This window comes from Acartia tonsa, chromosome 2 (assembly GCF_053477335.1).
Source record: "Acartia tonsa isolate MP-2025a chromosome 2, ASM5347733v1, whole genome shotgun sequence".
NCBI classification, from domain to species: domain Eukaryota; kingdom Metazoa; phylum Arthropoda; class Copepoda; order Calanoida; family Acartiidae; genus Acartia; species Acartia tonsa.
This window is the reverse complement of record NC_137261.1, coordinates 35,001,902-35,026,531: the sequence shown is the minus strand read 5'-3', so window position 1 is coordinate 35,026,531 and position 24,630 is coordinate 35,001,902. Positions and strand designations below refer to the sequence as shown.

General features: G+C 33.4%; 1 protein-coding gene across 2 annotated transcripts in view; it reads left to right on the top strand.

Annotated features, from left to right (window-relative positions):
* The window catches only part of LOC145312451 (patched domain-containing protein 3-like), a 34,235-nt gene extending 9,605 nt beyond the window's left edge, over positions 1–24,630 (top strand). Inside the window, exons 8-38 of one of the 2 annotated variants that reach the window (XM_080151708.1) lie at positions 358–463; positions 785–925; positions 1,376–1,420; positions 1,672–1,762; positions 2,677–2,722; positions 3,544–3,563; positions 4,187–4,263; positions 5,172–5,287; positions 5,590–5,681; positions 5,868–5,903; positions 6,265–6,374; positions 7,724–7,783; positions 8,583–8,617; positions 10,275–10,310; positions 10,735–10,807; positions 11,197–11,331; positions 12,015–12,086; positions 12,279–12,425; positions 12,997–13,110; positions 13,534–13,632; positions 13,993–14,128; positions 19,345–19,461; positions 19,833–19,950; positions 20,020–20,109; positions 20,408–20,492; positions 20,977–21,065; positions 22,147–22,254; positions 22,527–22,664; positions 23,065–23,103; positions 23,510–23,555; positions 24,481–24,630. In XM_080151708.1, coding sequence (XP_080007834.1) covers positions 358–463; positions 785–925; positions 1,376–1,420; positions 1,672–1,762; positions 2,677–2,722; positions 3,544–3,563; positions 4,187–4,263; positions 5,172–5,287; positions 5,590–5,681; positions 5,868–5,903; positions 6,265–6,374; positions 7,724–7,783; positions 8,583–8,617; positions 10,275–10,310; positions 10,735–10,807; positions 11,197–11,331; positions 12,015–12,086; positions 12,279–12,425; positions 12,997–13,110; positions 13,534–13,632; positions 13,993–14,128; positions 19,345–19,461; positions 19,833–19,950; positions 20,020–20,109; positions 20,408–20,492; positions 20,977–21,065; positions 22,147–22,254; positions 22,527–22,664; positions 23,065–23,103; positions 23,510–23,555; positions 24,481–24,498 — 2,635 coding nt within the window. In that variant the 3' untranslated portion in view covers positions 24,499–24,630. Of the gene's footprint in view, positions 1–357; positions 464–784; positions 926–1,375; positions 1,421–1,671; positions 1,763–2,676; positions 2,723–3,543; positions 3,564–4,186; positions 4,264–5,171; positions 5,288–5,589; positions 5,682–5,867; positions 5,904–6,264; positions 6,375–7,723; positions 7,784–8,582; positions 8,618–10,274; positions 10,311–10,734; positions 10,808–11,196; positions 11,332–12,014; positions 12,087–12,278; positions 12,426–12,996; positions 13,111–13,533; positions 13,633–13,992; positions 14,129–19,344; positions 19,462–19,832; positions 19,951–20,019; positions 20,110–20,407; positions 20,493–20,976; positions 21,066–22,146; positions 22,255–22,526; positions 22,665–23,064; positions 23,104–23,509; positions 23,556–23,618; positions 23,712–24,480 lie in introns of those variants that run through there. The other variant, XM_080151707.1, reaches the window with a different exon arrangement.

Below are 24,630 nucleotides of genomic sequence, written 5' to 3'. Positions count from 1 at the left end.
CTATAATTCCGAATGTCCGTCCGTCTATATGTCCGTAATTAATGAATTGGGGGAAACGTGATTTTCTCGGCTCCTATTCCTACGTAATTACTGATGGATTTGCCCTGAAAATAGCAAAAAAAAACCTGCTGAGCTGCCAACCGTTACTTTTCCAACTTTTTATTCAAGTTAGTAAAAATATACCTACCATGCAAGGATTACTCATTCCAAATTTGATCCTGAAATTCGGATTCTAAGTACCATTTGTGTATTGATTACAAGATGGTTGAATTACCCCCCCCCCCCCTTTGTTAATTTAACTATTTGCATATAACTTATATTAATTTTATAAACTATTTATTTTTGTTGTAAAATTAGATTTGATGGAAAATGTTTGTCAAATGATTATCTTGATTTGCACTCTAAGATTGGAATGATCAACATAACATATCCCATCATGCAAGATCCTACTCATCAAAATAAGGTGAACTTTAGTCGATCATCTACTCTAAAACTATAATATACCGTTGGTTGCCAGTGAAAGTTAGTTTTAAAAATACCAGAATTTCAAATACATATGTCAAGAAGGATGTTCTCACCTTACTTTTTGTCCCAAGAATATTCGAGAATTCTTTGTCATAACATAATGTTTTCCATCATTACATTTAATAAAGACTTTTTTTTCTGTTTTTTTTTACTGAATTGCAAATAATGCTACCTTTCTTAAATACTTAATTAGCTTCTTTTTCCCTTGCCACAAAGTAACAGAATAATTCGATTAAAGTTTTTTAAAAATGTTTTATAGTTTTATCCAATGTTGGCCTACCTTGGTGGGACAGATATTGATGAAAATGGTAATGTGAGATCTGCAAGAGCTATCAAACTTTCTTTTATCATGAATGGCAGTACAGAAAAACTGAGTAAGGCTGCAAGAATTCTTAGCCAGGTAAAAAGCAAGGACGACAATCTGATCCGTTTCTGGATAATTTTCCGGGATCTCAAAGGATATGACAAACATTGCTAAATTGATGTTCATCCCCAATGATGATAAAACAAAATTACGCGTTATGTAAATCAAAATTATTAGTTAAAAGTTTGGACACTATCTGTTTAAAATCGAACAATTATTATTCAATTAAAGTACCCAAAGTCTCACTCTTCAAGCAAGCAAATAAGATAACATAGTCATAAAACTTTGGGTACCTTTGTAATTAACTGTTCAATGCCCCCACCCTGAAAAATATTGGACCTATATTAGAATACTGAGAAACTATTATAAAGACTTAACAAAGGCTGTAATCAATTCAAAACACATTCTCTGTTCGTTGCATAGTTCCTTTTTTCCAATTTTTTCTTAAATATTCAAAATCCGCTAGGTAATTAATTTCTTTTTTAGACGATAAGAATGTATGTAACAAGTATAAATTACAATCACATACAGGTGAGTGTCTCCCTAAGCTACCTCTTCACTCACTTAATGACTGACTCTTGCTTTCCTTCAATCAGAAAAGTTGTGATATTGATTATTTATCATCCCTGTTCATTTTCTAACTAGTCCTATTTTTAATCATCAGTTATTTTGATTTGTTCTCTTAATAAAAAAAAATATTCCATTCTGGACTGGGAATTATTCTCTTATTCTTCACCAACTCCAAATTTCTGTACAAACCAAACTAAACCTCCTTGTTTTAGGTGTATTCTGTGACAGATATGAGTATAGAGGAAGAGTTAAGTTATGTTATTGATGGTTGTGTCAGCAAAATTCCAATCACCATTGTTATCGGTAATTAAATTTAGTTAACCTGAGCACATCTTTCTTGAAGTGTAAATGGAAAACCAAATATGTGTGCCCTATAAGAAGAAAACAAAAGTTTTAGACATTTATATCAAGATTAAATCCTGAAATTTTCAAAATATTCTAACGAGGTTTTTTTTGAGAAAATTAGATTTAAAAATTTTAAGTTCAATTTTTATCCCCTAGGAGTTACAGCATAATCATGACAAAACAAGCAAAGATTGTTTATTTAAAATTTTGAACAACTTTGCTTTTATGAAGTCTTTCATAAAACCTCTCTATGATTTATTTAAGGCTGAATTTCCGTGACCTTAGCAAAGCAACTGATAAAAATGGCCATTAAATAACTTCCTTCAGGAGTTGTTTTGTGAAGAACTTTATTAAAGCAAACTTGTTTAAAATTTTTAATAAAAAATCTTTGCTTTTCTTGTCATGATTATGCGTTGACTCCTAGGAGATGAAAATTGAACTTGAAATTTTTAAACCAAATTTTTTCAAAAAACCCTCGTTAGGATGAAATCTTTATATAAATGTATAAAACTTTTGTTTTCTTCTTATATGTCACACATTTTTTGTTTTCCATTTACACTTCAAGAAAGATGTGTGAAGCGTAATACGAAGCGCATCTGCTTGTTGTCGAATCTCGGCCAAACTCTACATCATAACTTAAGACGTTAAAATTGATCCTTACTGCACCTATGTCAAATGCACGACATGAATAGTTTGAGTATGGGGAATGCCTTGAGCCTAAACAGGCAACTTATCAAAATGCACAGACTTATAGAAAAAGGTCGTGCAATTAAAGGGTTGGTTTTTTAAAGGTCGGTTGATCATATATCGAATTTTACAAATTCCATGTTAGAATTGTTTATATATAACTTGAAATACATAATTTTTTTTAGTTGTTGCTTTTGCTGTATATAACTGCTTATCAACTGATTGGGTCAGGGAAATGATAATTTCTTAAATAAAAGTTATAGGTCATTAAAGTTGAAATATATCGATGATTCCATTATTAGTAAGGAAAGCTCCACTTCAACCTTACTACACTAAATAGAATATCTTTAAATAATGTGATTCTTTCTGCATATTTTATGATTTCCAGAAGAGAAATGTTAAATTATTCATCCTGTGTTTTCAATTTTTACTTTTCTAACATGTCACAAAATATGTTTATGTAATGTATTTGTATCAATATAAGATATACTTTTTCACCTTTTTCAATAATTTTTTTTTAAAAACTAACTTCATGCAGTGACCTTGAAACATAATAATCATACTATAATTTATATGGAGTAATATGAACTTTGCAGAGCATTTGATTGAAATAATTTTAATAAAGGAGGATGTGCATAAGGATAGGCTGGGCAGTGGAGATGTTTACTCGAGAACCGTTTTTATTTTGGCGGCGGCGGCGGAAAACGGCGGGAGCGGCGGTCACCGATTATTTCAAAAGTAGCTTTGGCCCTAAAGAAGCCTAAATCCGAAGTTAGCTCAATTTTGGTTAAAGGGTTCTCGAGTAAACCCCCCCCCCCCTGCCCAGCCTATTCTTATGCACATCCTCCTTACAAAAGTTTTTGTCAACCAAATAATAGATATTTAATTCTATTGGGCATCCTAATACCATTTAGTTAGGAAGCTTAGGTAAAATTTTAATTTCCTTCCTACAATATTTATAAATGTATTTAATACTTGGATTACAAGATCGCTCCATTAATCCTGTCTTCAATATAAGTTTAATTTAAGGCATTATCATTCCTAAAATACAGATCAAAACCATTAGTTGGAGGTAAGCTAAAATGTTTCTTATGTATGCTTCCTAAAATTGTTTTTTTTTCTATTCAAAAGTCATGATTAAAAAAAGAAATTAAATGGTAGGGGATGGAAATAAGAATAAAACAAAAACATGATATAAATATTAGGCAGTTTTCACTAGTGATTAGCTATACTATAAGTGTTCATGTCCCTCTGCAACGTTAGGGTTGTCAATTGTTTTAATTTTTAACCCTTCAATATACATATAAGCAGACGCTACTGAAAAAAAACTTCCTACTTTGTATTATAGTGTATTAAAATTTTAAAAAATATATTAAACAGGGGGAACTTACAGTACCTGAAGCTTGGTGAATGTGAATTATATTGGATTAGATGAGCCAAATAATGTTTCTTTATGACATTACACAGTTTTTACGATTATCTTATTTATGAGTTTTTTGAAGGCCTATCATTGTTCTATTAGAATTTCTGAAAGATGGCCAAAAATGGGCATTAGTTCCTTTCGAAATTTCTCTGCTGGTTCTTATAAGGCCTTTTTATTTTATTTATCCTTTTAAACAGCTTCGCTACTATTAGACGTGAACGTCCTTGTGTGTATCAACATTGTTTATAATGCTTCTTTATTTGATTTGTTAGTGATGTGTGTAATTGTGGCTGGACTTTCTTTCTGTTCTGCTTCTGGTTTAGCTTTGTACCTTGGTATGAAATGGCAGGTCAACATAATCTATTGACGTATGAGGGGATGTACAGACAGACTGGAATACGAGTATAGAGTAGCTTCGATACAATTAAATATCAATAATATAACAAGGTATTTCTAAAAAATACAACATTTATTAAGCAATTAAAACTGGTTAGAATAGGCAGATTAATGGGATTATTATTATAGGATATATTTAATATGATATCAATTAAAGGCTTGGACGTCCTGTTTCTTAACTAGGTAAGAAACGACGTACTTGAACACGTGGAAAATATAGATACCGCCAGCCTAGACTTATAGGCTTGTATCTAACCGAATGCAGACGGGAGAGAAGTATTCACTCTTTGGCCTGCAACAATCAACTAGCCCTCAACACAGCAGGATGGAGTATAGTGGCGGTTACAAGTGGAGGTCTGACTCAGCCAGAGAAGTATAGGAATGTGGACAGGGATGGGGATACATAAACTTGGATGGTGATTACCACACTATAAATCTTCTCATCACACAAATTCCTTTTTTCAACTACTTGATTAAGTTTTGTTCTCACCAAACTAATAGATGTTTAGAGATTTCATATGTATATTTTTATAATTCTATAGGTATTATATAATGTTTTTTTTAAATCGTTTTTTGCTTCGCTGTTAAGGAAATAATTTTCCCTAAAAACTTCTCAAATTAAAATCTGTATAGAATATAGAAATAATCTGTTTATCCCTGACACTTGGTATTGGGTTGTATGATTGTTTTTGATATCATCCTTGTTTAGGCTATAAACATAATCTGTTTATCCCTGACACTTGGTATTGGGTTGTATGATTGTTTTTGATATCATCCTTGTTTAGGCTATAAACATAATCTGTTTATCCCTGACACTTGGTATTGGGTTAGATGATTGTTTTTGATATCATCCTTGTTTAGGCTATAAACATAATCTGTTTATCCCTGACACTTGGTATTGGGTTAGATGATTGTTTTGTTCTTTTGTCTGCCTGGTGGAGATCTGAAACTTCATCTGGTAGGGATGTTGTGTCCAGGTAATTTGGTAAATATATTTGTAATAAAACATGTTTCATCTTTCCTCAGTTTTAAAAAGTAAAAATAATTTTATGCAATAACTGAAATTATCATCTTCCTCCAATGAAGAAACTACTTATAGCTTAAAAGTCTATTTTTTTTTGGAAAGATCTGTTATCAAATCTTTATTCATTAATTTTAGTGTTAATCTTTATTTTCAATTGCATGATACTAATGCAAGGACGTACAGTGTGGTTTTTTTTACAAATCAGGTAATTTTTTTACATTAACACCCTAAATGTGGCATTAAGGTTGTATTTAGGATGTCAGCAACATTTAGCGATGCAGCAGTTTCAATAACAATCACCTCGGTTACAAATGTTGTCAGTTTTCTTGTTGGAGCTGCTATTCCAGGTTCTTACAATTTCATTTCTTCATTACGTACAAAAGCTTAAATTCTCAAACGTGAAATATTTCAATTTATGTATGATTACTTAACATATTCCCCAAAGAATTGGTTATGAGTTTCAGTTTTGGTTAAATCAGAAAATTATTTTAATCAACAAATTGAATTCAATTAAATTTAATGTTCATGTTTAGGATTTCCTTCGGTCAGGATTTTTTGCTTTTATGCAGGTTAGTTTTTCACTTATTAGTAGCGAGCGAAGCTATTCTATAATTAACCTTGTTTGTGAGTCTGTCTGTAATGCTATAGAGGAAATGTGATTTCTCAGATGCTATTTTAGGTAGACCTCTGCTTTATTGGTGAAGATTCTCTGTGCCAATTAGCATCAAGTATATGATTTACCTTGGCCGTCGGTCGATCTGTCATTATTCATTTTTTGACATCTGAACATCTGCATAATCCATTTGTTCATCCCTTATTTTCTGTTGTTCCCTACTTATGTTGTCATCATTGATTAATTTACAATTAATAATTGGGTTTCTTATTTTTAGAAAAGAATTCATATTTTTTAATTTATCTCCAAAATTTTAGGTTTATGTATGACATTTCTGTACTTCTGGAGCCTTTTCATACTTGGAGCATGTTTAACTTTAGCTGGACATTTAGAACATGCCAATAGACATTGTCTTCTCTTTATCAAGGTATTATTCAAACTTCAACGACAGAGTTCTATGATTTTAGAAATCAAATTAATCCTGTTATCAATATTACTATACATCCGTACTGTAAAAATATTTAGGCTTATGAAACGTAATAAATTCATATCTTACTTTTACCTGATCATTTGCGGCTGTCGAGCCTTGGAACAGTACAATAGGCAGTTGTTTGTCCGTCTTTGGTGTCCCTAAAGATCTCTGAATACATAACCAAGATAAAAAGTCCTAGATAAAATCAAGAGTTTCTATAATTTCTATCGCATAGCAAAATATTCCAGCTTCAAAGTTTTTAATCAAAACTAGTATTTAGATTTTTAAAATATTTAGATACTATTTTACGTAGATTTTTTTTTCTGGAAAATGTCAATTGGATAATAACTTCATTGTTAAGAATTAATTTTAAAATCTGTCTTATAAGGGGGGGGGGGGTTTAATGCAACCATCTCGTAATCAATGTATAAATGGAACTTAGAATTCGAATTTCGATCTGAAATTTTGCATAAGTAATCCTTGGTAGGTCTATTTTCCCTAAATCGAACAAAAAGTTGTCAAAATAACGGCTAACAGCTGGTGGCTCAGCAGTTTAGCGATTTTTTGGGCTATTTTCAATGCAAATCATCACGAAACCTAACTCAACATAATACTATTTTCTGCTCCAAAATGTTTTCAAACGGTTCTAGCCGGTAGTTGCTGGTACTAGAAATCTGAAAATGTTGTTTTTGTATCATTTCACATGATTTAAAGCAAAAATATGTTTCAAAAAGTTGATTCCTACGTAACTTATGACAGATTTGCCCTAAAAATAGCCAAACACGGCTAAACGGCTGAGCCGTTAGCCGTTACTTTTTCAACTTTTTTGTTCGATTTAGGGATAATAGACCTACCAAGGATTACTCATGCAGAATTTTAGATCGAAATTCGAATTCTTAGTGCCATTTATACATTGATTACGAGATGGTTGCATTAAAAACCCCCCCTTACTGAAATATTTTGAAAAAGTCACGTACTTTAAATTTTCGTCTCTATTGGCCTCACCACTAGCCTTTAGGTTGTTCAACCGAGTAAGAGAGTGTAATAAAGCTATTAGTTTTTACCAGTCAGGTTTATGAAAGACATTATATGAAGTAAATGGATTTGTAAGCCCCGTAAAATAAGTGACGATTCCGATAGCTCAGTTCTAACTTACACAATATTTTTTATTCTCCTTGTCCTCTAATTTAAGAACAATGGAAGATGTTTAAAAAGTAATTTTGTACCAGAAACTTTCCACTCATTATAATTAACCATTTTATTTAATTATAAAGATTTGTTGTTACAGAATTTGTTATACCTAGGTAGATTCTAAAAGCGAGGCCGAGATGAAAAGAAATTGGATGTATTCAGTATTTTTACAGGTAACATTATTGTTAGTTGCAGTGTCACTATTTTATTTGTACCTTAGTTCCACAGTTGGACTGAATGCATTAAGATGGTTATGCCAAGTGTCTATTTTTTATGTAAATCTTATATAAAATATTTCAAAATATAAATTTCGTTGGCGGTGGTATTGCTTGGAAGCAGCTAGCCGTCCCAGTCGGCGGTCAGCGAATAATAGGCGGCGTATGTTCAAGGAATTTTGATAATAGATATGTTAGATATCAACAAAGACGACAACATCCAAAAGTAGCGAAACAAACATATTAAAAGATATTAATAAATATCATTGAAGAGTGAATGCTTATAAATCAAAGAAATCGGCTTAGATAAATATCAAGCAAATTTATTTCAGCACTAAAGCTACCTGTTCCTACATCTACTTAATACATTTACAGCCAGGCAGACGGACATTTCGAATTATTGAGTAGTTTTGCAAGACATTTCAGCCGCCGAGAAAATAAGTTGCAAACGTAATTGCGGCTAAAACACTGGTTTAAAGCAGTCTGACCCCCGTGGATGTTTTATACTTAACCATTGTCCAAAACGATGGGAATATTGACAAGAAGTTTCAATATTCTCATTCGGGCAGTGTTCAGTGTCCCCTCCTTCCACCCACTACCCCCCAAACGTTTAGGGTTAGTTTTGTTGTAAGGATTCTGTTAACCAATTAACTAAGAAACTACACAATAACTCACTTTGTATGTCAAATGCGCTTTCATTTTGTAAAATTGTCAAAAAATTTGCATAATTGTTGGTAATTACTCTGTTTTTCTACAGGGTGGAGTTGGAAAGAAAGATGGAAATAATCCAAGGAAAATATTTCAGGCCAATTTTTAAAAATAAGAAAAATGAAGTATAATTTACTTTTTTACCTAATATTATTTTTAGCTCCTGAGGGGGAACCTAGCCCTATGGTTTATTCTAACCTAACTTAACACAATCTAACTCATAGAGTTAAAACTACTTTTTTTACTAATAAGTTTATATTTCTTTAAATTCTATTAATAGAATATTAACAACATAAGGTATTAAATGATAGGACTTAAGGTTCTCATTTGATATTCCATGCATTATAATACACTAGCGGCTACGCCCCTAGAAGCCTCTAGGGGTACTAAAGTTAGGATGGAGAAAAGTCGAACTCCTCCCATATTAAATTTGAGTTTCAAAAGAATAAATAAAATATTTTTGGGAAGGGTGAGTGAAGACACTCTCCCCAAAAATAGTTTAAAACCTTCCCAGGACCTATAAGAAGCTTTACTGTAAAGGAAAACAATATCGGTTCAGCGGTTAGCGAGATCCTTCGGGACAGACAAAAAACGCATAATACCCTTTATAATAGGACTAGCGGCTACGCCCCTAGAAGCCTCTAGGGGCACTTAAGGTTGGTGATAGGTAAAATCGACCACCCCTCTACATTTCTACTTTAGATTTTAAAAATTTGGACCGGTAGTTTTTTCCTTGGGAGGTTGAAGACACTCTCCCCCAAAATAGTTATAAACCTTCCCTGGACCCATAAGAAGCTTCACTATAAAGATGAACCATATCGGTTCAGTGGTTATCGAGATCCTTCGCTACAGACAAAAAAGCTTAGTACTTTATATAATAGGATAATTGCAGAAACTTTTAGATTCTTCAATCATTATTAACCTAAAACCTTAAGTATGAAATTTTAAAAAAGAAAAAGAATTATGCAATAAGGTATGTACTTGTTGAACTATTAACTAGATCTAACATAATGAAAGGAATAAAATTACTTTCTTCTTTGAAAATTAAATTTGTATGTGTATTTGTGTATTTGTGAGTTTGTTTGTGTGTTTATTTAATTAGATTCCTTTACTACACAGACAAGGACTATTTAAATTATTTATAATAGCGAAGTTTTAAAACTAGATATTAACCAGAAAAAAATTATGCCCCTCTCAATAAATGCCCATTCTAAAAATGGTTGTAGGACATTTATTTTCTAACCTGACAAACAATTTTCATGGGGGTTTCATTTTTTGCTAAAGTTGATTTTTTTAAAGGTGATATTCGACTAGCTCCCGCGCCATTTTACCCTCCTTAGAAGTGATTTACCCTCCTGATGAGATTTCATTGTTACCCTTCTCAAAAAAGCTAGGACGTCATTGATAGCCCACATATGAGAGAGTGATATGATACTAAGGCATATTGAGTTGCTTTTCTGCAAACAGTAAAGAATCTAAATTTATTTGATTTAAATTAGTTTCAAGCTGTTACAAAATTGTGAAGTGCAACGTATAAATCGAACTAAAATTTGCATATTTCATTAAATTACAAATATAAATTAATTCATTTATCATTTCATTGTACATAAAGTATAAATATGGGTACATTTTCATTGGATTTTATGAATATGTTGTGAAATACGACTGAAACGAAAAACCGCGCCCTGTTGATAGAAAATTACATGATTTTTTGTTTGTCTGAAGTATATTTTTTTTGTAGAGATCACAAGGAAGGAAAATTCATGTCTTTCTTCAGGTATTTTATGTTGTTTTAAGATGATATTTTATCAGGTCAAATTCAATATTTTACACAAAGAAGATTTCTGGAGGAAGGGAATTTTGTTAAAGGGCCGATTTCTCTGGAAGGCTGTAGTTAATATTTATAAACCTTCCCGGATACCTTCTGCGTTAAAAACGGCACATCGGTCAAACGGCAAGCGAGATTGTTTGGTACACACTTACAATACATCCATCCCAACCTCTTTTATAAAGTAATACTGGATGTTTCTGTGTCCAGCAATGTATTATAAACGGCTGTTCCAATTAATCCACATTATTAGTAAAGATAATTATTCCTTATTATACTGAATAACCCATCTTCTATTTTTACGAAGTCACCAGTAATATAAATAATAATGTTTATTTTTTTTTATTTACACCAAATAATAATATTGTTCTAGAGATTATCTGGCACCCTTTATTAATAGACCATTTAATAAAGCAATTATCATCATCGTGTTTTTGGCTTATTTGGTAAGTTATTGTATTTTCATAAACTGTAGACTTCAAGAACACTATACTTAATTCCTAATATAAAAGTAACAGGATTCCTGTCTGTACAATTGGGTTTCGCTGACGGCTAAATCGTTATGGTTCTCCTTTACAGCGAAGCTTATCATAGTTCCTTTGAAGGTTTTAAACTATTTTTGCGCAGGGTACAACCGCCCTTCCAAGAGAAAGGTCACCTGGAAAACAACAACTTCTCCCCAAATTTTAAAAAATACTTTTCCATGTGCATTATCTTTTTTAAAACTAAAATTAAAAATGGTGGAATGGGGATCGAATCCTACCCCCCCCCCCCTTAAGTAATAGTCGAAGCCTCTAGGGGCTTAGCCGCTAGAACCTAATAAAACGTTTTGCAGGGTGTTTCCATCTATGGCATATTGATGTTAGAGGATGGATTAGAGAGAAGAAAATTAGTTGGACACGATTCCTATGCTAAACCATTCTTTGACACTGAAGATAAATTCTTTAGGGATAATCCCTATAGATTTCAGGTTTTATTTTTAAATTTCTCTTTAAATCTTCAATGTTTAGCTATCTGTAACACGAAGAGCAAAGGATCTTAAAGAAAGTAGCCTAATACAAAGTAGCCTCCGGACAAAGTAGCCTCTAGGACAAAGAAGCTTCAGGACATTTACTTAAGAAAAGTAGCCTCCTAAGGAAAGTAGCCTTCCCTAGCCTATAACCTAACCTATGATAGCCTCAGGACATTTACTTAAGAAAAATAGCCCCAACTGTTAATACATAGGTGGTTTAGAATTTCGGGGATTTTACAAAGGTGGTTGGTAGATTTTACATTTTTTAGGTTAGGTTGTAGGCTAGGGGGCCGAGCGCTGCGACCATGACCTTTATTAACAGTGGAGGCTACTTTATCCTAGAGGCTAATTTGTCCAGAGGCTACTTTGTCCTAGAGGCTGCTTTGTCCTAGAGGCTGCTTTGTCCTAGAGGCTACTTTGTCCAAGGCTACTTTGTCCCAAGATCCAGAGCAAATGGTGTAGAATAAAGTTATGTTTTATCTTTGCTGACTACATTTACTTTTAAATATTTGTCTTTAAAATTCATAGGTAACATCTAAATGATTTTGTAATTTCTATTGATTTTCTGTTGGACAAAAAATGTTTAATTTTTCATTTTCACAAGGAAAAATATTGTTAGGTAATTGTTATGTTAAATTTAGATTGTTATTGATGAGCCCATAGAGTATTGGAATAAAACTGTGAGAGACCAAATTTTTAATTTTGTTCATCAGGTATTATTCTTCACCATGTATAATTATCCATCATATGAAACATTTTTAAAACAGAAACTTAGGACTCCATTTTTGCATCCAGTAGTTTTAATGAAAAATATCTTTAAATTACGTTCCTTTATGAATCTGGATAGTTTTAGTAACAGAGCTTCTTTCTCGAGTTGAAATAAAATTTGATGAAAATAATTTCAGTTGGAAGACACAAAATTTATCCTGGCAGATTCAAAATTCCGTCAATCCTGGTTACATCAATTTATGAACAAAGTAGAGGAAAACTTTGTTTTCTTTGATATTTCAACACAAGAAAAGTTTGTGGATAATGTCATTAAATTTCTAGAGGTAAAGTTTCTTTTTATTCATTATATTTCAAACAAACACGCTTTTTATATTATATGATATATTTATATGCTATGCATTTTTAAAAAGGAAGAACTTATTCAGAAACAGTAAATCTTAAACATTTTATTATAATAAGAGTTACATTCCTTTGATAAAAAAATAAGATTTTTTTAATAAGGATCTTACTGTCTTAAGGTCTATGTTAACTAAATTGATCTTTCCTAGCTTTCAGGGTCTTTTCAACACGGATGAGGCGGTAGAGGCTTTTGTTTAAGTTGTGAGAACAGATCTATAGTATTGATGTGTATATACTGACAACTACCTCCCTTCCTTTTTCAAAGACCTCTTTTGTCTCTTTTGTCTGCTAGGTTGCACAAGGCGGTTGCGATGGGGAGATACAGTTTTTAACCCTTTCTCCCTCTAGTGTTTTACTCTAATGTTGTGAGGATGGTTATTGGACATAAAAGTTTGCTTTAGGGATGTATCTTAACTCATTTTATTCAAATGTGTAAAAGTTCTTGATTTAATTACAGATTTATCAAAGTCAATTTATTTAAGATTCTTTGTTAAGGTACTAGAGGACACCCCTCTGTATGATGATGTAGTAATAAGTCCTGATAATAAGACAATATTAGCATCAAGGTTGTTTCTTCAAAGTGGTAGAATTAAAGATGCTACAGAAGAGGTTACATATTTTTTTAGCTATATTTTTGAACAATCAACTCTGCTGTGTCTGTTCCTATTCATGTTATTTTTTGATGTTATTAGCGAATAGTCCCTATAATAAAGTCCTAAAATTATAAATGAGTACTAAATAGGTAAACAGTATTCTGTACTTAAGCAGTTTTGCAACAAATTTCCATACAATTTTGTTAGACTTCTATTCCTCTATGTTCTGCTTAATTGTAACACTCTACAAGAATTGATGTTTGTTTGTACTACCGTATCAGAGCTTCACTTTTATAGATGTTGTCATGGATGTATACCAAATATATGCGAGCCAAAGTTAATTTCTCCAGAAGGTTATCCAACAGTATGATATACTTCTGTTATTGATTAACCACACTAGAGTTTTTATTGTTATAATTATACATTTTTTTCTGAATAGGTAGAATTGCTGCACACATTAAGAAATCTAGCTGACAGTGCTCCATTTAAAGTTACTATTTATCATCCATACTTCTCTTTCTTTGATCAATTTGCGCAGGTCATTATTTAATTTAACAAAATTGTACACCTCTTAAGATTTAATTAATCCTACACTATGCTACATGAAATTTTGTTTTGTTTTTATTGAGAACTAGCTGCAGCGCATCTAGTGCAGTGGCTATATTTTTGCAAGGTGAGGTAGATGGCAGATAGGGCCTAAAACCCTCCTGCCTGAACCTATATAAAGCTTACATAAATCGGTGACCTCGTTTGGTTCAGTGATTAGCGAGTTCCTCGCGAACCTGAAATAACTTATTACTTCATTTAACTTTGAGGCTTACTATAAATATATCCTAATTTTACGTATTAACTCTTTTTTTTCAAAATTTAAAATCCTTTCTAACTTATTTTTGTTCAGGTGACCCAGACAACAATAGAATGTATAATAGCCTGTATCCTCTGTATGACCATCATAACCATTATCTTTATTCCTGATAAGAGAAGTATTATTTGGGTCACCTTCACCATTATTTCTGTTGAATTCGGCATCGTAGGTAAATCCTTATACTAAAGTAACAGGGTGTTTGTCTGTGTGTGTATTTGTGTGTCCGTACCGAAGGATCTCGCTAACCGCTGAACCGATCGGGTTCTCCTTAACAGGGTAGATTCTCATAGGTCCTGGGAAGGTTTATAACTATTTTGGGGGAGGGTACCACCACCCTTCCAAGAGAAATTACAATAAAATCGAAAAAAATGGAAATATTCCTGCCGCAGAGTGTCGCTAGCGTATGAATGTCTCTACGTAGCGTAGTTGCGCTGCGTAGATACATGAAATTATTATTTAACAGCTGATTGACCATAGACAAATTATTTCTTAAATTAAATATTTAAACTAAAAAAAAACATTTAAATGCCACTAGAGGCCTCTAGGGGCGTAGCCGCTAGTAATTAAATAAAGTAGTACATAACTACAAATTACAAAATTTCAATGCATTATAATGGTTAAAAATAAAGGTTAATCTCTACAAATCCTATTTGTGCATTACAAACAGAAAGAAGAAAATGAACACTTGTTTTGCTAGTAACATATTTAAATGAGTAGTTTTCGAAAACAAATTTTTTGAAACAAATTCACTCATTTTGATAACTGAAAAACAAATATGCAATAAAAGCCAATATTCATGCTTTTACTCTAGAAAAGTTTACTTTTTAAAATAGTTTTCAAAAACAACTCGAAAGGTTTTTTTTCTCAAAATTCATAGGCGGTGCTGAAGCTAGGTAAATCAAGCAATTTCGGTAAAAAGTAACGTTAAACTTTTTATTATTATTTTAACTTTTTTAACTTATTAATAAAAAGTTTTCTTTTTAAAAGCAAAGTTTTTCTATAATTCGGATAGGTCCGCTCGTAACTTTTTGCTCTTTTTGTTAATTTAGACATGTTTGAATTGTCCTACCGTTGGGAACTTTGCAAGGTGATTCTTATAACGGTTAGTTACGATTTAGGAAGCATATCAACTCTACAATCATTACCAGAGAGTCCGTACGTCCAACATGCTGATCTTTTTGACAACAACTTTTAGTATGGTATTATTATCCAATTAATCTGAATTTTGGAATAATGTTTCTTAGGACAACAAGGTACATTATTAGAAGCGAAGCATCTCTATAAATCCTAAAAGTGAAATTACGTCCTTCTTCTTCTTTTAGCCCAACTCTCAACCATGATCATCATCTGCTGCCAGATTTAGGAATCTGGCGGCTGCCGGAGGGTTTTTCCATAGGTCTCGGACTGTGAGGCTATTAGGGTTGTTGGGGCAGTTGAACAGGTGTTCAGTTGTATGTGAGCTGTCGCAGTTAGGGCATTTGTCTACGACCGTGCCAGTTTTATCTATACGGGCCTTGAAACTCTTAAGATAAACACTGTAACCTGATCTAAGTTGTGCAAGGGTGGATCTGGTAGTTCGTGGGAGGGCCTTTTCAGTTTTCTAAGGACCTTATTTGGTTCGTTATTCCTGATTACTCTTTTCACTGTATTAGTGTGAATTTTCTTCAGGTTAGTCTTGTAGTCATTTTCAGAGAGATTAGGATATGATAAATCCTTAATTTCAGCTCCGAATTTTGACTGCAAGGTCTCGTTCATCTGGCGTGCTGGCGCTGGCGCATTCAGGTCAATCCTGTTAGGGTGGCCCTGTTTTTGTGTGGCCAATAAGAACTGTTTGCTTAGCATCTCACAATGTGGTCTCACTTGCATGACTTTTGTTTCATTGAGAAGATGGTCTGGATCAGTCATGATATGACAACCTGTGGCTGTATTTTGGGCTATTTGAAGTTCTTTCCAAGATGTATCGCTGAGGGCGGGCGTCCAGATGGGGCAGCAATAATTAAGTAAAGATTGGCCAGTGGCTTTGTAGGTATTCACTATGGTCTCATTATCCTTTCCCCAGGTGGTTCCAGTGAGCGCCTTGAGGATGTTATTCCTGGACTGGATGTTGGTTTTCAGATTTTTAGTGTGCTCTCTGAAGGATAACATTCCATCAAAAGTGATACCTAGAATCTTTGGCTTCTTTACTGTGGGGACCTGCTTGCCAGAGATCTCGACGCCTAGCTCTTCACTGACTTCATTGGAGAAGGTGGTAAAGAGGGTGGCAGAGGATTTGGAGGGCGAGATAAACAGGTTCCTACTCTTGAACCAAGTATCCAGTGTATTCAGATAGGAATTAATTTCTGACACTACTGGTTTGATCTTTGGTCCCGAGTTTAAAATGTTAACATCATCTGCATATGAAACAAGTACAATGTTACCTGGTGGAGCTGGCATGGAAGACATGTACAGGATGAACAGGACGGGCGACAGGACACCAGCTTGCGGTACACCCTGTTTTACCTTTCTGTATTTACATACAGAGTTTCTGAAAACTACGTAGGTTTATCGTCCTCGTAGGTAGGCACAAAGGAACCTCTTTATGTAGCAGTTCAGATCCAGTTGTTGGATGTCATCAAGGAGAATCTGGTGGTCGACCGTGTCAATGGCACGGGACAGGTCTATGGCTACAGAGACGGTTCTGTGGGATGGTTTCTTCCTGTTTAGGCCTGTGTGCACGTGGTTGATGATGGCTTGGAGTGCTTTGCAGGTGGATCTCCCCTTTCTGAAACCATGTTGATGGGGGGCAAGTTTGACGGCATCGTTGATGGAGGGGAGTAGGTGTGCTTCAAGGATCTTAATTGCAGGAGAGTGGAGAGAAACAGGTCTGTAGCTAGAGCCAAGGTTGGAAGGTTTGCCAGGTTTCAGGAGGGGAATGATCTTAGCTGTTTTCCATATGCTAGGTATGATGGTGAGTTCCATGCACTTTTTGAAGATCATGGTGAGGTAGTTGATGGCGATGGGTCCAAGATTCTTCAACATAATGGGTGAGATGTTGTCAGGTCCCAGTGCTTTGGAACTTTTTGCTTTCTTGATTGCTGCTTGCGTCTGTGCAGGGGTGAAGGTAATTTTCCGATGTTTGGTTTTCTTCTTCATGTTACGTAAAATCCTGCGCAGAGGCTGTTGCGGTTTCTTGTGTGGGTCAGGGGTATATTGCCTGTTAAACTGGTCTGCAATGTGTCTGGCATGATTATATGTTTTGTTGTTGAATTCAATGCCTTGATTGTTTGGTTGTTGGGGCTGATTCCTGAGGCTCTTTATTGTATTCCAGAGCTTCTGTGAACCAGGATCACATGTGCCAAGATGCTCCTGCCATTTCTTCATGTGTTCATTAATAAGTTTATTGATGTTTTTGTTTAGGTCAGGGAGTCTGGCATCTGCAGGGTTATTCTTCTTAACCTCATCACGCTGGTCAATGAGTTTGGCTGCTTCAGTAGGAAGATCATTATAGGTGGTAGGTATGCGTCCAGCTGGGATGTATCTTATGGAAGCTTTTTGCAAGGTGGTCCAAAAAAATTTTTCAGCTTCATGAACATCTTCAACTTTTTTGGCCTTGGAAAATTCCTTCTCTGTAAAAGATTGGAATTTAGGCCAGTCCGCTTTTGAGAAATTGATGAATGTCTGCGGTTTGGAGTTGAACTTTTTCAGGGTGGCAGAGATACTGATGGTGATGGGCAAGTGGTCAGAGTTTAGTTTGTTCTCGACTTTCCAGTTTGTTGTTGGTAACAGGTTTATTGAGGCAATACTTACATCTGGAGCAGTGACTGAATTATTAGCAACTCTGGTTGGCATGTTTAGGTTTATGATGGCACAGTCTTGATTTGAAACGACATCTGCTAGGGCTTCACCCCAAGCATCATTGGTGGCGCCAGAGTGTCATAATGTGTGGTGTGCGTTCACATCCCCTAAAACGTAATAGTTATCGCCGAGGCCAGTGGTAAAATCGTTTAACGGGGGGCATGTAGTTTGGTGTGGTGCAGCTGCTCACTGGTGGAAGGTACACATTTCTGATGTTGAGAGGAGATTGTTCGCCAGGTATGCTGATGGTTAATGTCTCCAGGTGAGGGTCTTGTTCATGAGTAGCAGGTGTTTTGAGAAGTGTAAAGCTTACATCCTTGTGAACCAAGAAGCCAAGCCCTCCACCTTTATTTACACCTCTATCTTGTCTTACAAATGTGTAGTTGGGTGTTGAAGGTTGTTTAGATTTTGATGTAAGTTTTGTTTCCTGTACTGCAGTTATGAGGGTTTTATTTTTCTCCATATGGTGGAGAAGTTCTGCTAAACTTGATTGTATTCCGTTTAGATTCCACTGCAGAATTTTCAGGTTGTATCCTCTGTTGGGGAGGAAATTGGGGGTAGTGGGGGGGGGATTACGCTGGGGGCAGGGGTTCCGTGGGGGGCGGTGGTTTCGAGGGGGGGGTGAAGGTTTTGAAATTTTTGATTTTGAAAATTTTGGGGGGGTGATTGAAGGGGGGGGGGGTTTGGGTGGGGATTTGATGCAGCATGGTCCAGTCCAGGTTTTGAGTTTTTGCTGTTCTTTAGATGATTTTAATCCAGAGCATTTGACATGGAGCCATTTAAAGCAACTTGAGCATTGTATTGCTGTTGGTGATAGTGGTTTGACGCACAGTGAACAATACTAGATAGGGCCTGGATTTTGTTCAATTCCAGCTCGGATGAGAAGGAGCCGAATAAGATGAGCTGGAGATGTCTTATTCCTTGTCAAGCATATTAAAAACCCATTCTAGCAGAGGGGTTAGCCTCGTTGTCGGAGTTATTGAAAAACCTCCCGGTGTTGATGATGATCTCCGTTGAAAGTAAAACGTCCTCATACACTATCCCGTATTTACGCATTTTCTCAAAAAAGTATGCTCAATTTGCTTAGGTCTACAGATTATTAAGTTCTGACACTCTACAAGACTCATTGTTCGTTTGTCCTTCCATCTGATTTTACAGCTTTGCATTTATGGATGTTGTCATCCTTGTTTAATATATTTTTGTATAAAATTTAGATGATTTGCAAAAAATTGATAAAATACTTATATTTTTTTCCAAATGCCTCATTTATAATATATTCTTTAGTTACAAAATTAAAATACAATAAAAGTCATTTATCGCATCTTATTATAAACACAGCGAATATTAAATAAAAGATTTTAAAAAGAAATTAGTATCAAATTTATGATTTTTATTGAGAAAATTGTCTGTAATACGGTGCGATACTTGATTTTTCAGTATATCTTAAAACCCGTTCTAATCCGGCTGATGTTATCGGTTTGGAAGCCACACTGAAAATAGATTTTATGAACAATTGTCCTTTTAACCGAGAATAGCATACTAATTTTTTAGGTTTTATGGCTTTGATTGGAATACGCCTGGATGTTATTAGTATGATTGTTATAATTATGGGCATTGGATTTTCTGTAGATTTTTCTGCTCATATTTCTTATCATTACTTAACTGCAGGTAAATATTTTTTTCTTCTCAATTTTATTAAAAAGTGACAGCAGCCAGCCTGATCATTTTATTTGGACAATAAAAGTATTACTATAGAAGTATAATCCAGACAACTATCTGGCTAAAGAAGTGGAGACCCTTTTGTCTGCTGTCAAATATCTTTCTGTTCTTTTGTAGGGACTCTGCTGTGTTGATATTTTTGACGCTATTAGCTGATTCAAAGACCTAATACAAAATAGGGACAGGGTACCCGCCCTATGACCTTACTGACATTTATTTTTTCCCGTCATTTATTCAAAGTACGAGATAAATACTATACAACACATATTTTTTCAAGTGAAGTAAGAAATGATATATCTAGCATATTTTTGTTGTTTAAGGTACTGATATGGCACCATCCACAAGAGTAGAACATTGCTTGTATGCATTAGGTCCACCTATTGTTAGAGGTGGATTGTCTACTATTCTTGGGGTTATTGGTCTTTACTTTCATCCAAGGTATTGACTACACCATATTTCTAATTATATATCTTATTATCTGTATTTCTTTATTATATTTATATTTAGTTATATTACTGAGACCTTTGCTACTATGATATTTCTAATTATATCACTTGGTACTGTTCACAGCTTATTACTTCTTCCTGTTTTACTAAGGTAACTTTATTGTATGGATTAAAACCACGACACCTTCAATTTCCAATGGCAGCATGCAGCTTTCTCGCCAAAAATTATGAAAATTAATGTGGGAGGTTTAGTAATTTAGCCTAGGGTAAGTTAAGTACAATTTGTCTGTCTATATGTGCATATCAGGCATTTTTTATCTGATTATCAATTTTGCAAGAAACCGAAAAAATATTCAGCCGCCTATACACATTAGGACAGCTATGTTTCAGATCAAAAAGGCGAAAGTTTTTAGTTTAACCTATAATGCTCTCTTTTTCTTCCCCTTCAGTTTATTTGGGCCTGGATTTTCAAGTAAAGGCAGTGATATAAAATTTTCCTCACCCTCCCAACTATCTGAAACTTTCACATATCAGGTAACCAATATTAATAAATATAAAATGTCTTATTCTCGGCTACTATACTGTTATGGATAATTGTTATATGTGAACATTTTTATAGTCCTGTTATAAAAATAGTAAGTTGTTTTGTCTGAAGCTTAAGATCTAGATAACTACTGAACCGATTGGGTTCTCAATTTAAGTTAATGTTAACATAGGACCTGTGATTGTTTTAAGCTATTTTCTAGTCCCTCTCGACTCTTCCCCTTCGAATAAGGAACTCCTAATTGCTAGATGCATAACCACTGGTTGAAATATAATAGCACTTTTAAATTTGAAATTTTAAATTGAAGTCGCTTTTCCAACTTTCTATATAAATTGACATTACTTTATTTTACAGAGCGATTTATTAATAGAATAGAATTATCTAATACCCCAGAAAAAAATTTGGAATCTCCGCTTTAGTTGATATATTATTTTTATATAATTCTTTCTGATAATTGTTATTTCACTTTGTTAGGCAAGTGTTACACCACATTTTGGTGTAAAGAAAAAGACTGAATCTCTGAGAAAGTTAGTTCTTAGCACTGGTCTTAAGAATAGTGGAGGGTAAATACATTTTTAAAAAATAAAAGCTATTTTACAAGTTTACCTTTAGATCTGAATGATATTAATGGAATTATTTAGAGTATCTCATCCCACGCCCCTTTATTGCCTTGGTTCAACATATTGCGCCTCTGAATTTTAATCATAATGCCGTGCTGATAATCAAATGCAAATAATCAATAACGTCTACATTCATGGACTTTTAAAACTAAATTATACTAAACTCGTCACAAGACGAAGCGAATTTTTCCTTTAATCAAAATCGTTCCATCTGTACGTCCGTCCGTAACAGATACCTTTTATTGTTAAAATACGCTTATCATAATTTTCCCTTTGTTTTCAAACTTAGAATCACGAATACTATAAAGATAAGGTACAATTTAGAAAGCGTAGCAACTCTATAATCGTTATCAGAAAGTCCGTACGTCCGTTAAAAACTTGCTGATATTAAACTTTTTGACAACTATTTTCTTTATTATATAATTATCCTATTCATCTGATTTTCTTAATGATTTTTAGGACATAAATGTAAACAATGTCAACCCAAGACATCACTATAATAAAGTCCTAAAAATGTACATATGTCCCAAAACAGGATCCTGAATTTACGCAATTTTGTAACAAATTTATGTACAATTTTGTTAAGAATTGTTAATTTAAATTCTGCTTTTCAAGTTATGAAACTCGACCATTGCATTTTTATTTTAGCTTTGTTTTTTATGGATGTTGTCATCCTTGTATTTATTATAGTTTATTTATCAGATTTTTGCGTTTATTTTTGTGTTGACTTGTATAATAAATATACAAATAGAGAAAGTTATAATTAACAACAAAACTTTCTTTGAATGATTTCTTAGAAATTAAAAATAAACTTTCAACAAAACTTTAGGCTTGCAAATAAACAAAATAATATAATATTGCATCACTTTAGAGAAAGTTTTCCGAGTAGAAGTAATATAAAATTATAGGATTTATTTATGTTTGTTATGGATTAATTATATGATTTTTTAAATTCCTTTTTTAGTATTTTTGTGTGAATCTTTATTTAAAGATCAATAAGGTTCAGAATTTCTCCTTATTTTAGAAAGCCCGAAAATTTGAATAATTCTGAAGCAAGCTTAAGTAGCTGGTATCCAACTTCTATGACTCCTAATCAACAAGCACCGGATTTTCATAATTTTATTATGCAAAGGTATTATATATTTTTTGTTTTTGAGCTTAATAGTAGATTTGGGCATTTAGATTTAAAATTGTATATTCTTTCTTTTCTGTTTTAGTAGAAAAGAATCGGATAGATACATGAATATTTTAGTATGGCTTACATCCGGTTATAAATTGGATTCTTAACCAGACTGGAAAAAAGTTCCCGGGAAAAAAAATATTATTTTCTTTCGATTATGTTGATGCATAAAGAAATGCTTAGCTTTAATTCTTTGATCTTACACTATATTAAGCATTTTTTAGAGTGACTTCATCTGATCTAACCAAGTTGAACCAAGTAAATAGTTCTGAAGGGGTTGTAGGGACCATCAGCCCTGAAAATCCAAATCCGTTGCCCTACTACAAGTTTGCTCATGTCAAGAGAAGTGTCAGGCCTATCAGGTTATATTCATTTATATAGAAAATCTGGGTAAATATGTACATGAACAGTGCAGCAATAGCTAACTCTCTAAATTCTAGAAAATCTTGTTACTCTTTCAAGCTTTAATTTTATTATAATTTTAGTCACATTTTTGAATACCTTAATTTCCTTACAAATAAAAGGTAATATTTACAAGTGGCTAATTAGCACCATGACTCAAAAGCCCCTCTTATTTTAGAAATGAATTAAAAATAAAGGGGAGTTATTTTTTTCCGCGGCTTCCCAGTACCCAATATATCCTAACCTAACATGAAGTAATAAACACACAAACAAAACTTAAGGACTGTTCAGTGTTTCAAAGGGAACAAAAAATAATAATACCTTTTAAATCAAGATATTAGAAGTTATTTTTTTTCTCAGGAATGCTTCTTCAATATCTGAAGTGGAGGACAGGGAGAAGTAAGTCTTTAAGTTTGATGCATCAACAGAGTATAACAGATAGTCAGATGTAGTAAGAAAATTATAGAGTCGATGCATCAACAGAGTATTACAGATAGTCAGATGTAATATGTAATTTAAATTTTCAATTTCACTGGAGCATAAAGAAAAGACCGACGGACAAAGTTAGTTCAGTGCTTGGGTGAGCATAGTGAAGGGGAACTTTAACAGAAAAAACAGCTGTCGGTGTCAACGTAAAAAAGTTGTTTGAATTTTTTTAATGTAATTGTACAGACCCGTTGCCAACAGGATTGCTTTCATCTCTTGTCTAACAGCAAAGTTATTAAAATTGCAATTTTTATTGTGGGATAAAGGTTACTTGTTATGGGAAATTTTTTTCATGTTCGTTAATTTTACATCTAAACAGGTTGGAGGATGGTTTTGATTCAGAGAACAGTTGGGAAGAATTCCAGGTTTAGATCTTTTACATTGTTGCTATAATTGTATATTTATATTAGTGTTCAATCCTTATTAAGTTACAGGATGTCAGTCTGTTTGTCTTTGTTAGTGTGTATGTTTTGTGTTTGTACCGAAGGTTCTCCTATCCAGGTTAGCTTTTCATAGGTCCTGGGAAGGTTTATAACTATTTTGTGGGAGGGTTCCACCAACCTCCTAATAAAAATCGGCTATAGAAAACCCCCCCCCCCCCCAAATTTAAAAAAAATGTTTACTAAAATTAAAAATGAGGGGAGCACCCCCCCGCCTAAAAAAAACCCCCAAATTCCTCTAGGGGGCGTAGCCGTTTGTTTATGATAAAGTAAAATTAAATATTAAGTTAAAGTTTTTATTCCACATTATTTAATTAAGTTTCTATACAATAACTTAGAAACCTATATCTTGCTGTAGGCGGATGTAGTTGCATGAAATGCATTAAAACTTGAATTTAGTGAACTGCATATTTTTTCTTGTTCAATTGTTTAAACTACATTTATATGGGATATATTTGAAACAATTTTAATTTTATTCCATGTAGTTTTAAAAATATCAAGACTAGAAAATTGTATTTTTGTGATTTGTGCTTTTTATATAGCTGGCTTATTTTCACAAAAACAGCTTGACGACTAATTTAGTGATGTTCTGAAATGCCCTTCCTGCATCTATCCCTTTGAAATTTTTAAGGTTTCACCCGCTAAAGATTTTACACCCCCGGGTGAATTGCTGTGCACGCCACCGTTTAAAATAGTTAATATGCAGATTGTGGAGATATACATATTATTTTAATTAGATTTTAAATGCATGGAAGGTAGTACTATAGATATATTAATTCTGTAAAACAAGATGCCAAGTAGATAATTATAGTATTTCGGTTTTTTTATTTATCATGATATTTTGTTACAGGATGTTAAGTTGAAGTAAAACGAGATGAAAATAGATATGAAATAATTATCAATATTTCAATTTTTATATTTGATTTTGAATGTATCAAATTTTATTAATCTGAATGTATAAAATCATCATATTTTATTAATAATAAAATTAAGACAAGTA